This window comes from Agelaius tricolor, unplaced genomic scaffold, assembly GCF_023055355.1.
Source record: "Agelaius tricolor isolate 1412-34295 unplaced genomic scaffold, bAgeTri1.0.p SCAF_6, whole genome shotgun sequence".
Lineage (NCBI taxonomy): Eukaryota > Metazoa > Chordata > Aves > Passeriformes > Icteridae > Agelaius > Agelaius tricolor.
This window is the reverse complement of record NW_027269266.1, coordinates 47775267-47790049: the sequence shown is the minus strand read 5'-3', so window position 1 is coordinate 47790049 and position 14783 is coordinate 47775267. Positions and strand designations below refer to the sequence as shown.

General features: G+C 42.0%; 1 protein-coding gene across 4 annotated transcripts in view; it reads right to left on the bottom strand.

Moving 5' to 3' along the window:
* The window catches only part of UBP1 (upstream binding protein 1), a 35539-nt gene extending 20985 nt beyond the window's left edge, over positions 1-14554 (bottom strand). For 3 of the 4 annotated variants that reach the window (XM_071429738.1, XM_071429742.1, XM_071429739.1), the window contains exons 1-2: positions 13886-14554; positions 4643-4794 (exon numbers count right to left, since the gene is read on the bottom strand). In XM_071429738.1, the coding sequence (XP_071285839.1) occupies positions 4643-4794; positions 13886-13998 (265 nt within the window). In that variant the 5' untranslated portion in view covers positions 13999-14554. The remainder of the gene's footprint in view (positions 1-4642; positions 4795-13885) is intronic. The other variant, XM_071429741.1, reaches the window with a different exon arrangement.
* Positions 14555-14783: the final 229 nt, after the last annotated feature.

The following is a 14783-nucleotide window of genomic DNA, read 5'->3' as shown; positions in this document are numbered from 1 at the left end:
ATACTTTCTCCAAAACATACGTACTATTCTCCCATGTTTAATTTTGTCCATATACCTGTTGCCTTTGTATGATTTTATGTTGCCTATGTACACATTTTATGCTCTGTATGGTTTCAGAAATAGACCTTTAAAAGAGACAGTTACCATTTATATCAACAGTATAAGCAAACCTATCTTTCCAGTGAATATGATAAACTGTTGTGCTTCAAAAGCAAAGCTTGTAGCAATTTATTTAATTACAAGGATTTTTTTTCTTTCCAGAGTGAGCAGCACATATTCCTTTGCAAAATCATGCTTCCCTAACTAAAACATGAGACCAAATAAATTTCAACACTTTCACTAAGATGAAATGCAGGAAAATCATCACCTACACTGCCCTTCAGGCTACCTTTATGGCCCAATGTATAACACATTTAAGACATTCTGACATGCCCCACAAGGCAATAACCCTGTGAATGAGGAAATAACTTCTTCATAGCCTTTCACTTTTCACAGACTGATGTTACTTCCAACTATGGACCATTTCAGGGTTTTTTTTTGCTCAAACACAATAAGCATATTTATGTATATACTCTACACATGTACATGCTTTCCTTACCCAAGCAGCATGTGAACATTGATACAGTCATTGATGACATAAATTCATATGAAACACATGTTCACATGGTACAGCTGAGTAAATAATATATAATTCATCCTCCTGTATTCAACAGGAGGAAACTTTTCCTGTTAGTGTGATTCGTTCAATTACCATTGTTTTTCTACTCACACAGCTATAACATGTAAGTTCAACTATATTTAAAGTCAGCATTTCTTGGACCTGGCAATACTAATAAACTTTCTCAAATATTTCTCTGTCCTCTCTCAACATTTTTGGAGGGGTAGGGAAGTGGGTTAAGAAAAAAATTCTGATTATTTCTTCAATACGTATGGCTAGCCTTTCATAGGTACAAAATAGACAGTAGATTTGATAAAGGTAAAAAACAAAGAATACGAGACTTGAAAATGTAAAAACAGCTCTGAAAATTTTCAAGACAGGGGAATAGATACATTCAGTTTTGGACATGTAGCTGCTCTGAAAGTGTAAAAAGCACCACAGCACTCACTTTTGTCATCCCTACATACACTTACTTTCTCTGTTCTTTCCTGGAGAACAGCCAGAGGAGCAAGGTGACACAGCTAGGGACAGTAAGTGAATCCAGTGTGAACTAAATTCACACTGAACCTGTGGCAGCTTCATTCACAAAAATCCCAGAATGTTCAGTTTTGGATGGGACTTCCAGGGGTCATCTTTGGCAATTCCCCTGCTCAAGGCAAGGCCACCTACAGCCAAGTGCCTAGCACTAAGCCTGGCTGGTTCTGAGTGTCTCAAAGATGATCATTGAGACCATACCTCGTAAGCTTCTTCGTATAGCTCTCATGGGAGAAACCAGCAAAAGCTTTCCTGAAGGAAATCACTTGTAAACAATATCTACTACCCTCTCCTTGTCTACCAAGCCACCCAGTTCATCACAGATGTTTATCAAGCTGGTCAAGCATGATAGCCCCTTGGGAAATCTGTGCTGACTACTCCTGATGATCTTGAACTTTATGTACCAGGAAATGGTTACCAGGAAACACTGCTCCATCACCTTCCCAGGAAGCCTGTAGTTTGCTGGGTCCTCCTTTCTGAAGATCAGAGCAACATTAGCTTTGATGTAGTCTCTAGCACCTCTCCTAGTCACCAAGATCATTCAAAGACTATTAATGGTGGCCTCACAGTGACACAGGGCACTGCCCTCAGCACTTGTGGGTGCTTCCCATCAGGACTGGTGGATTTATGTCTGTTCAGTTTGCTTAAGTATTTCCTGATGTTCTTCTTTCACCAAGGGTACATATTCCTTGCTTCAGACTTTCCCCTCATCTCTAAGGCCTGGGATTGCTAAAGACCAGTGATATCAGAAAAGACTGAGCCCAAGAAGGCATTCAGTACTTCAGCCTTTTCAGTGGCCCATGTCACCATGGCCAATGTCCTGTTCACCAGGGGGCCCACTTCAATTGTCTTCCTCTTGCTATTTATATACTTACACAAGACCACCTTGCTTTTGACATTCCTCACCAGATTCAGTTCCAGCTGGGCTTTGGCTTTTCTGATTGCACCCCTGCAGGCATGGACAGCATCTCTGTACTCCTCTCAGGTTACCTGTCCCTGCTTCCATATTCTGTATGCCTATCTTTTGTATTTGAGCTCCCTTGCTTACCCATGCAAACCTCCTGCCACTTTTGCCTGACTTGCTGTTCACTGGGATTTGCTGCACTTGAGTTAGAAGGAGCTAATCCTTGAATGTTAACCAGCTATCTTGGGCCCCTCTTCCCTCTGGAGCTTTATCCCATGGAACTCTATTCTCCTGAAGTTCAAAGATGCAATCTTGGTCTTCTGCCTTGCTTCTTCCTCTCAGGATCATAAAGTCCACCATCTTGAAGGTAAACAAGCCTGACTGACCTTGATACTCACAACCCCAATGAGCCCTTCCCTGTTTCATGAGGTATAGCAGAGCCATCCTCTGCCACTTGGATCAGGAAGCTGTCAATCACCACTTTCCATTCATACCCTGCTGTGCTGTCCCTGCAGGAGACACCACGTTGCTTGAGGTTCTCCTACAAGGACCATGGCCTGTGAATGTGAGGCTACTTCCAGCTCTTCAAAAAACATCTCATCTACTTGTTCATCCTGGTCAGGTGGTCTACAGCAGACACCCACTATAATGTCATCCATATGACATAATCCAAAATATCCATCTATAATCCTTAACCATAACTCTCAAGTGGAACATCACCTATCCCTAGGCAGAACCCCAGACATTTCAGCTGTTCACCTACATAATGCTTAACCTCCCCTCCCTTATCCTCCTGCTCTGCCTTTCCTTAAGAGCTAAACTCCCCAGACTGTAACGTGGCACTTTGAAAGCCATCCCACCATGTCACAGTGATCCCAAATCACACAGATGTCTTAAATCCTCGTGCTTACTTCCTTTGCTGCTTGCACTGCTGACATGTGTGCACTTCAGAGGCACCTCACCATGCTGACTTACCACACAGGGCTTTGCTGCTTCCTTGGAATCATGCTCTACAGGCACTTACTTGCTCATATCCAAATGCTAGAGATGACCCTGTTTAAGCCTCCTTTTGCTGATACTGTGTTCTCTTTCATGCTCTTTGCTTATCAGCCATGGCCATCACTCCCTCACAATGCTGCTGTCAGTCACTCCCTCCCTCACTGTTCACATTTCAAAGCCCTCTTTACCAGGTCAGACACAAGCTGGCTAAGATACCTCCACTGCCCTTTCCAAGCTGGATCCCATTTCTCCCTAGCAGTTCTTTGCATTCACAGAACTCCAAGCTTTGCTGCACTGTGTAAACCAACCCAAAGAATGCTTCCCTTTTAAAAGCAATTCTCTTCCATATCACTTCTACTGTTCCATATACATCTAGCTGAACAGCAGCCAACCCAAAACACTGTCCCACAACTCCAATACGTTTCCAATGGATCCATTTAACAGATTTCACAGTAAGAACTCTGCAACCCCCTGAACAACCAACCATCGTTGCTCCAAGATCTGAACTTCTAGAGTCAGCTTCAGCTGAACATCTAATCATGTTAAATATTCCATCAGAGTCTATTGAGATTTAGAGTCAAAATCTACGAGACAAAGAAAGCTGAACTAGATAAAGGATTGGAGATCATAGGGCTTTAGAGCCAGAGGAGGGGGAAGAAGAGGTGGGAGGGTATGCAGCCATTGATAGGATCCAAACAAATTATAAGTGATTTTGAGTTCAAAATACTAGCTGACTAAACTTAGGACACCAATGTAATTCTCAATGTAAATCTTCTCCGAGGAAGGTTTTATCATATAGCAATGACTACATTCAGATTATTCTACCCAGCAGTCAGTGGTCTCTCTGGGAAAAAAAAAATCAATTTTCAGGAAAAAAAATCAAACACAGGGAAAAAGGAAAAAAAACCATCCTGATTCACATGAAGTATTTATCCAGTTAATTTCTGGTAAATGTATACAAACTCCAAAGGTAACTGCACTTGTGATTGTGTTTAAACATAATACAGTTCTGGACAGACATGTCTAGCTAATTTGAGAGCAATTACAGTGGTTCCTTCTGTGCACCACCTCAGGGACTGACATTTTAACATTTATTATGATTTTTGAGGGCTGTTTGTCTGTACCTCATGCATATATCCAATTAACTTATTCTTATCAATCAAATTTAAATAGAAATGCCAAATTAGTCATGAATTTTCAGCTATTACTGCCTGAAATTTGTCTCCTAAAAGGTCTGTTGGCTTGATTTTATTGGGGGATGAAGAGGGGCAACACACAACAGGAAAAAAAACCAAAACCAAACCAACAAAGGAAGAAAGACCCCACTCCTACCAGAATCCAAAGGGAAAGTAACATCATACTATAGCTGTGAGCCTACAAATTGGACAAAAAAAGACTACTAGCAAGGCATCTTTACAACCTCAATGTCCACAACCTCGTTTCTGACATGCATTTATTTTGGATATAGACACACACGTATCAAAACATGAAATACTACTCCAGTATCAGGCTTGCACCATAAGCTGCATTCACACACGTATACCAACCTTGATTCAAATATGTGAGAGTTTCATCATATAATTTTACTGCTGGAGATGTTGCAGCACACATAACATACTGGAAAGGTGGATGTTTGGTCTCATTTTCTTGTGGAAGGCTGGAATCTTCCTGTTTGAAAATCGGCAGCGCCAAAACATCGCTGAAAAGAAAAAACCAGACAACTTTGAGACTGTTGGCCCTGTTTTGATTGAAGTTAAAGAAAAAAGTTATTTGTGACTTAAAAAACTCCACAGTGAAATACATATAGAATTTTGTTACTCATTTTATTAGTAAAATCTATATGAGCAGTATCAAAAAGATTTTCCACCAGAACTTTAGGCTAGGTTACATAAACAAAATACGATGGGACTTAAGCAGACAAACAATTTTGCTGATGCTTTGAAAATCTAAACTTTGTTTCCTGTCTCCACTTAAAAAATTCAGTTCTCTCAACTTTTCACCTGTCAACACAGCCAAGCTTGCCTAATAAACATGCAAATGAAAGCAAGGCTTTCATTTTCTTCTTTGGAATAATGTATTTCCCAAAGTAAGTTACCTACACTGTGAAAGTATCTCTCTCTTCATTTAGTACCATTATGTCTAAGTTATTAATTCTGTTGGCATTCTCAAGCTTTTCTTAGGCTTTGGCAGACTGATTAGCTCCAAATTATCAAGCAGCATATTCACAAAACATAAGCTATAAAAAGTTTATGCCAGGATTCACTTCACTTATCTACGATGTATAACCACCAGAAAAACTTTGCTACATTTCTAGAGAATAAAGAGCAATCATGTTGTCCACAAGCTGTGGTAAGAGAGACAGCTTCACCACAACCAGCAAACACATCTTCTGCTTTCTACAGAAATTAATAATCTGTATTAGTAATAATCTTCCTTGTGTACAGAAATCCTGCATAAATTAAGATTTTTAGGAGCTTTTCTTGTACTGAATTTTTGTTCATGATGACATCATCTGCATATCCATGCAACTTTCCTTAAAAATGTTGCAAATGTGAATTAAGATCTCACACCACCTCACCTGTTAATTTAGTTTTTAACCAACATGTATCTTGTTTCTATCTCTAGCACTGATCTCAAACATGGATTTGATATATTTTGTAAAACAGTTATAAATGCCTGTATTGCACAACTATTTGTTAGTTGTACACTAAAATTTTAGAAGTAAAACTGTTTTATAACTGTTCATCATTTCTGCAAGAGTCTGCTTTATTTAAAGGCTATTAATTGCTCTTGAATTCCAGCTCATATCTGAAGAATCAAAAAAGTATATCACAATAAATTCAAAAAATGAAATTAGACCTAATATTTTCATGTCACATAGGCTTAGAATGTAAGACTTGGTCTGCTTAAGTCTCAGATATGCAGAGTGCAGGGGCACCCCAACTTTTTTTCAGGGCAAGTGCCACATTCCATTAGGGATGTTACTCCCTGGGCTACTTGGAAGATGTTATATTGACAAGAAAATATTTATGAAGGGTGAAAGAGCCTAAGAAATTTGTCTATGCCTTGGAGAGACTGTACCGTGTCTCCGCAAAAAGAGACCAAAAAAAGACACCCATACAGGTTTCCTTTCAGTAGGAAGAAACCACAGGAGATGCTATGAAGACTGATGTAAGCAGGACAGGGCAGTACACTGCCCAAAAAAGCATTACAAGCCTACTGAACCGTGTCCTAGCTACTTCTGACGCCACCTCCTCAAACTGTAGCCCAGAGAAGAATTAAGTTACAAATGAAGATGTGAAATAACCACTTCAGAGAGTGGACACCCTTAAAAGAGTTTTCTCATACAGAGACAAGAATCCGTGAGTAGGGCAGCAAAATCCATAGATGGGTGAGCGCTCCTTGAGGATGACTCAGAAAAAACTGAAGGAAGGAGCTGCTTCAAGCCCTGATGTCATCAGGAGGGCAGCAGGAGCAGCCCAACACAAGAGGGAGTGAGTGCCCTGACAGTGACAAGCAGAGGGAAGCAAGTGTGCTCTCAAGACAGGACTGCTGCACCAGGAACCCATGCTCACCACACACTTCAGCACCCAAAACACAAGTGCCATTATGAGGAGGAACTTTAAAATGGCAAGAACATGGAAACAAGAGCAATGTTTAAAATACACACATGAGTCAAAGTGCAGCAAGCAAGGCATGAGAAGTATCTCATCAAATAAATTACCTGTAATTCTTGACTAAGCTCTGCAACACTTCCCTTCACATAACACATATGATTAAAGAGAAGTCTTTTGTGTATTTGTGAAAAATATCTTTAAAGTCTTCATTTTCCACTCACAATTGGAAGTTTATAATGTAGCTGGTCTGGCTTAAGAAAGTGTGATGTGGGGTTAATGAATTAGCTAAGAGACTTTGCATTGGAAGCCTACAAATACACCAATTTAGGCAGCTTTAAACCAGCTTTTGCTAATACTTAAAAAGCATAATGACTAACTGCCACTGCAGAAGAAGAAGGAAAAATAAAGACATCCAGCTCTACAACCCTACAATTTAGCTGTAAAGAGAGCACACCGTTCATTCTTAAATGCCATCATTCTAAAAAATACTCCGTAAGACAGCACAAGACAATTTTTTCCTATAAAACTCTTCTGAGTACTTCAAAGGAAAAGACAAGCCAATGCAATGTAAACTCCTTCCTAGACCATCTTTAAATCAATATCATTTAAATAGTATTTTGATTCATTCACTTGCAAACAATGAAGTATTGGTGTTTTTTGCATTTCAACATACACTCTTTCCCCATCGAAAAACAGATTAAAGCTGCAATTAAAACAGTCAATAACGTATTTCAAATTAAGACCTGAAGGATCAGTTTAAGGATCAGGGACTAGCTAAATTTCACAGCAACAAACAAATAAAATTTTTATTTCTACAAATAAAAATTCATTGCAGCACAGGTGAAGAAAAGATGCAAAGACTGCTTACAATGGGAAACAGAATAGGAAACAGAAACTTAATATTTTTCATAGTACTCTTTACTGAAGCTAAAGATGAAAAACTGCATATAATATATGCTATTGCATCAATCACATTACCAGAAACTATGGAGATGCTAAATCAGTCTTTTTACCACCTTTAATCTTATACTGATTCTATTTTAACACCCAACAACAACAAAAATCAAACAATCAAAAAAACCTAACCCATAAAGAAATCCCAGAAACAAACAAACACAATACAGAGAACAGATCAACCTTGTCAGCTCCAGCCTTTTTCCTCCCAGACCCCCATGACAATTTCTGCATTTATGAGCCAATGTCCCAGCAGAACAAATCATCTGCCCACAGTCAAGCCCTGGCAGCCCCCATGCTCACATACACTTATGTAGGTGTCCTTCAGTCATTTTCCTACTCACCTGGTGAAATCTTGGTTTTGTTGGGCCAGTACAGATTAGAGACAGGGACTTGTAGTGCCAGCTTTGTTAAAGTTATTTCACACAGCAAAGAACCTAAACTTAAAGTTCTTACCTAAACTGTCGTGCCCACTGGCAGAGCAGCCCACATGGAGGAAAAGTCAAGTGTTCCAAAATAGCTACTGTTGAAATTATTTCAGACTACAGGAGAACAGAGAGCCTGAAGAGACTGATTCTGTTCCTTTTTTTGTCATTATTAACTTTTGATCTTGTGAAGTAAAGATTCATTTACTTCACTTGTCTCATTTAAGTGAACTTTAGAACTACTGGCAAGCTGATGTATGGGTGAGTAGTAATCTTTGGAAGGACAAGTAGCATCTTTTGTTATATTTTCTGATATCATTTGAGAAAGTCCATCTAGCAGGATTTACTCTCCTGATGGAACTCCGAGACCAAGTTTTGAAACTACTAGCTCTAGTAAGAAGAGTCTTATCTCAGTTCCTCAGCATATGTTATCTAAAGTATTCAAATGAAAGGCATTGAGTCTTAGCTATTTATGCTACAGAGGAGCCTACATGAAACATCATCATACAAAAGCAGGAAGGCTTAGAAGAGGAAGTAAGGTGAATGCTACCACTTGAATGAAAGCGTCCAGTGGGATGCACCACATGTGAGAAGCTGTCCTATGTCTCATGTACCCTAGATGAATATAGTTCAAAAGACCAAGAAAAATGTAATTTATCCCCCCATGCTTGTGAAATGTGTCTGTAAACCTTCAAAATCACCTTCCTTAAAAATTTAAAACCTTCTTTCCACACATTGTCCCAAGCATTTTAAAAAAAAGCCTAACACACATATACAAAAAAAAACCCCTCCCTAATAATAATAATAGGGTCAAAAAATAAATTAAGAACTTCCTGTCCTTACAAGAACAGGAACTACTCTGTCAACAAAATTCAAACTGATGTTCCATCAATCATCTGCCTCATCTATCTTCTGGATCATATGTATACCTTTGGGTGTGAGTACTAAAGCATCCCAAGGCCTTTTGAACAGGCCTTTTGAAACTTTAAAGCATGTTTTTTACGAGGACAAATACCTTTAGGAAAAAATTTTCTCAAGCAGTCTTTGAATTAAGAGTTATGATCTCAAGGCCAAGCTCTGAACTGTTCAGAGGTATGAGCAAGCCATAGGAAAATGTAAGGCAATGGGAGACCTGGTACTTCCTAACACTCCCTATGTCCACAAAAGCAAGTTTGATGGGGGGGAAAGACCCCTGGAATTAACTTCTGGGAAACAACCTTCTCTGCAGCAGCTGTCCAAGAAATCCAACACACGAGAAACAGGTGCAAATGTAATGCTGTTCCTGGGAGTCCCACAGACCATCACACAGAAACTCAGATAGAGAAAGGCTTCAATTTAAGGGGAGTCTGGCACAAAATACAAAAAAAACACCAATCAAAGAAAGAAGAAAATGCCAACAACAACGCCTGTGTCCTTCCTACCAAGGAAAAGAAGAATTTTCACCATGACAAATCCACTCCAACACAGGGAGGTCAGGCAGCTTCTCTCACTTGCAGCAGGCTCCAGTACAGATGGCTCCTACATGGAGAAGAGCACATGAAGGCAGACCTGCTGCCCTGCTCTCAATCTGCTATGTCCATCCAACACCAGAGGTGACAGAGGAACAAACAAGACAGTTCTGCGCTTTCAAGTATTTTCCTTAAAAATTAAACTGCCCCCGACTTTTTGTAATGTATTCACACACTCAACTTGGAAGAAAACAACAAAAAAACTCAAATCCAGGCCAATGTCAATGATCTAGAACATGAGGCTTATCTTTCAACATGTTTTCTCTGTGGTAATATGACAACGAAGCTTAGGTTTATGGACACACTTTTCCTTCAAATGCCTATTTCCTCACAGGTATTTACTTATTTGTGTTCTTGCAAGAAGACTCGAGCTCCAATTCTAATCAGTACCTGACATTTTATTTTAGAGTGTATATGTGAGTGATTTTTTTTTCTACAGTGCAATGCATAAAAAAATAGAACAAACCAAAAGAGAAGCTTTATATCGTATTCTGCAGAAAATACTTTGTACATCTAAAAAAGCAGAAAAGAAAAAAAAAAAAACCAAGATAGCATCAGCAAAGATTCCTCTTTCAAAAATCCAATATAACCAGCAGTAGAGTGGACACACTTTAGAGTGGGAGATATTAGGGGAAACATAAACAGCTATTTGTCTGCCATAATGAAACAGCAGCCAAAACCAGGGCCTGAATGAGAACTCTTTTTTGGTTTTGCCCAGCAATTATTTAGTTAAGGCAGTAACTGTCACGACCCAATCATGTTTATCAGAAGCCAAAAAGGCTGTCAGGGACCCAAAAGCTGTTAGAAGAGAACACTCTCCCTTTCTCCTCCTGAAAAGAGAGCTTTAAGTTGTCAGAAAACATTTCCCAACTGACCGTCTCAGAGTTCTGTCAGCCTGAACTGTGCTGGAGAGGTTGGTACACAAAGTGCCCTCACCAGCCAAGGCTCTCCACACCACAGTGAGGAGACAAGACTGAAGACTGCATCAGGCTTTCCCTCTTTTCAACCAAGGCAGCAGACAGCTGCATTCTCCAAAGACACTTGAGTGTTTGGGAGATGCAGCACAGGCAAACTGACTTGATTCTCCAAAAATGGAGGACTGCCTGCATGAATTTTCATACAGTCTTTTGTAGAGACTTTTCCATTTCAGAACCAGAAGTCATTCTTGTTTACTTAGTTTGATGAACTTCAGGTTTTAACCTACAAATATGTACTAAAACAGCTACTCTTGAAATAATTTTCAAGTTCCCCATGACAGGGTTGGATTGTAGCATGACAAACACCACCAGAATTGCAAACATTTGACTAAATCCATATACTAAGCTTTCAAATTACCCGTAAAAATTTAGTCATTAAGGTATTTTTCTGTCTATTAATGGTCAATTAACCCAATGTATAGTGGTTTAATAATCAAATAATTCACTGATAAAAAATGGAATTCTGGTAGAAAGATGACAGGCAGTTCTTTGAAACTTGTCTTTAAACAGCCTCCATTTTTTTATAGTTCATAGCAACCATGAGTGATCCTCAAACATACACAACTACTTCTGTGTTACAATGGATATTATGAGGGATTCATAAGAAAACATGAGAGATGCCATTATCAACAGAAACAAACATTAACTTCCTTAAATTAACTCAAAACTCAGTATCACTGAAGGGTACAATGTTTTTATATGGGTTTTGGTGCAGGTGTTGACACATCTGACAACTGTTACTACATATTTAATTTAATTTTGTGATTACAGGTAGTTTCTTTTTGCATGAGAAGGTGCTACCAGAAAAAAATGGGTATTGAGACTTTATAAAGAAATTTCAGAAAGTATCTAAAACTGTGTGAATCTGAAGGGAAATTCAGGAGGCACTTGGCTGCCTTTTAACAAAAGTCCTAAAATGGACTCATGATCAATGAACATGTGCAACTTTATCAGGAAGAATAAACACAGGAGTAATGCCATAAATTCTATCTAAGGGCTCTGACTTATCATCAACTCCAGGAAGTATCAACTCCTTTATATACAACCCCAACAGTTAAAGAGATTACATGCAGATCTTCTAAGAAAATCAAGGGGGCCAATACCTTGAGTTCACCGAGGACTCTCCTCTAGGCAATATTTAATTTTCTTCTTTTGCTTTGTTAGAAAGTGACAAGTAATTAACTTCTAGTGGCACAATGAACAGTGACAGAGCAGTATCCTTCCTGTTCATGCTTTGCCACTTCTCTTGGTTTTCTGCTCTCACATGACTTGACAGGCCATAATTTCTCTGAAGTAGAAATCTAACCAATACATAGAATAACTTACATACGTGCTGAGAATCACTCTGAATCCAACAAACACTGATGGCAATTAGGTGACCCCTTTAACTATAGGGTCTGTGACTGTAGCTACAAATACCACTACTACTCTGTATGTTTTCTAAAAATACTCTGCAGACGAAATGCTTAACAAGATTCAAGACTAATATATAGCTTAGCTTATAAAACATTGCTTTTGAAGTGCTGTTTTTAATTGCTACAACTCTTTCTGTGGTAAATGTCCAAAAAGGCAGGTGTATGTAACAAAAAGCCAGCCACCACAACAGGATGATATGACCAGAAAAAAACAAACTATCCCACAACAATAAGAATAATAATTCTTACAGTTCCTAGAAACTGAAGTAGGTGCATTACTGGGATGAGAAATGAAGTTAGGAATACACAGGAAAATAAAAAACCTAACAGTCAAAATGCAGAACTTTTAATCATAAGAGATCCTAGAAAGAACTGAATCAAGATAGAGAAGAGCAGCTCTTGAACATGAGCACATTCATTTTCCATTGATGTCTGCACTTAGAACCCACCCAGGCAACAACCACACAGCTGCCCACAAAAACTGGCACACCACTTCATGGGATGAATGTCTGAAGGTTTGCAGAGACAGAAACGGGACAGAAGTGGGATAAAATCCAGACAAGCTGAATATAAAATCAGGAATATTCTCATCAAGAGAAATGAATCACTTCGTTCTCTGAACTGGCAAGTTCTCAACGTTATTTTTAATTTTAAAAAACCCCAAAACAAAACTACAAAAAACAAACCAACCAACCAACCAAAACACAATCCAAACCCTACACAGAACAAAACCCCCATCAAATACATGTCCCATCATAAATCCACCGAACTCACAATACCAAATACTATCAAAATGTCCTCATTTCTGTCCAGCAGAAGCCCTTTTCCATAACTTCCAGCAAAGACACTGCACTTCCAAAACTTCCAAACACTTCCATTTTACCTGGGAAGTACTGCCTTAAAGCATACATAATAGATGAAGCTTGTGGTCACCTGCAAGCTCCAGTTTCCCCTGAGAGAGAACGTGCCTTTTATACAGCCTAGGCCATCAAAACTATCAAATACAAGTGTTTTACTTCTCCAGACAAAATCCTTTAACGCCGACAAACCCTGTCGAAAACCTTGGACTTAAAATGTCTGTCGTTGCCTCCAAAACAGTTTCTCTTTTTCACACTAAGTCGTCACTCAGGAATCCACACATTCTGCCCATGAGCAAGCTAAAATTTACTCAAACAAGTACAGTTTTAACTTAGTTTCGAAAAGGTACATCCAAACGCTACTTAAACACTAACTTTGTAATACCTGGAAAACAATCAAAAGGTAAGGAAACCGCCAAGTTGACTACGAACAGAGCCCTACACGGCAAGGAAAAAAACCCCATCATTAAAGACACACTACATAGAAAAAACCTCATCACTACACAGAAATACAGAATAAGTACTGAATAAAGTACAGCCATACTACCACTCTATTAACGACAACGTTTACCTGGTCGAGAAAGAACATTTTTAAACCTGGCAGGAAACACCTATTGTTTATCACGACAGAACTACATTTGCCGAGTGTAAGACGACCATAGTTTGGAACGTAGGGTCCGGTTACACCCCGAAGGGACAGCGAAATATCAGTTTTAGGGCAGGGATATCGCATATAAAGGGAGCAGCACCCTGGCGCAGGCAGCTGCCCGCCCTTCCCGAGCGGCCACCTGCCAGCGGCACGGGAGGGCAGGGCTGGAGCCCCTCCGGCACGTGCCCATGCCTCGGGAAAAGCCTAAGGAATTAAAAAAAAAAAAAAAAAAAAAAGAAAAAAGAAAAAAAAAGGGAGGGAAAGGAGAAACTCAGGCTCCTTCCCGCGCATCCTCAGCCTGCCCACGGCACGGGAAGGGCTGCGCGGCCCGAGGAGGCCGGCGGGGACCCGGCGCCCAGCGGCGGGGATGCGCTGCGGGCCGCGTTACCTCATGCTGTAGGCACCGGCTCCCAGCTCCTGCCCGATGCCCGAGAGGCTGGCGTCGAAGTCGTGCACCAGCCCGGACTCGATCACTTCATCCATCTTCAGCACCCACGCCATGTTCCGCCGGCCCCGCCGCGCTCCCGCCGCGGGAGGAGCCGGACGGGGCGGAGCCGCTCGGCACCGGCGCCGCCGGGGAGGCGGTGCCGGGCGGGCGAGGAGGCTGGAGGAGAAGGGGGGAGAGCGGGGAAAAAGCACGTGCGGGGCGGGGGGACGGGGGCGGCTCCGCGCTCAGCCCCGGGGGGGCCCTTTCCTCGCGGCGCGACCAGGGCGTGGGGTCGCTCTCAGCATCCTGCGCCCGCCCGGCCGCCGTGGGGCGCTGGGGACCGGGCGGCCGCCGCCTCCTCCTCCTCCGACCGGACACTGCCCAGCGCCGCCGCCGCTTCTGCCGCCGCCCGAGCTCCGACCCAGCCCAGCGGCGCCTCCCGCCGCATCATTCGCAGGGGGGAGGCTGCGGCGGCAGCAACAGCAGCACCGCGGGCGCCCGCCGGGGAGGAGCCGCCACCGCCGCCGGAGGTCACGGCCGCCCCGGGGGCCCGCGCCCGCCGCTCCGGCGCGTCCCGCAGCGCCGCCGCCGCCGCTGCTCACGACAACATGGCGGCGGCTTCCACCCCCGAGCGCCTGCCGGGGCGGTGCCTGCCCGCCATCGGCGCCGTCGATTGGCTGGGCCCCGCCGGCAGGGCCAATCGGGGGCAGGCGCGGAGGGGTGAGGGGGAAGCCCGGCCAATGAGGAGGCACTTCCTCACGCCAGGTGACGTCAGCGTGACGAGAGCGAGTGGACCTGTGCTCCTCCCCGGGCCCGCGGCATGGCGGGAGCGCGCCCCGGAAGCGGCCGTGGCCGCAGG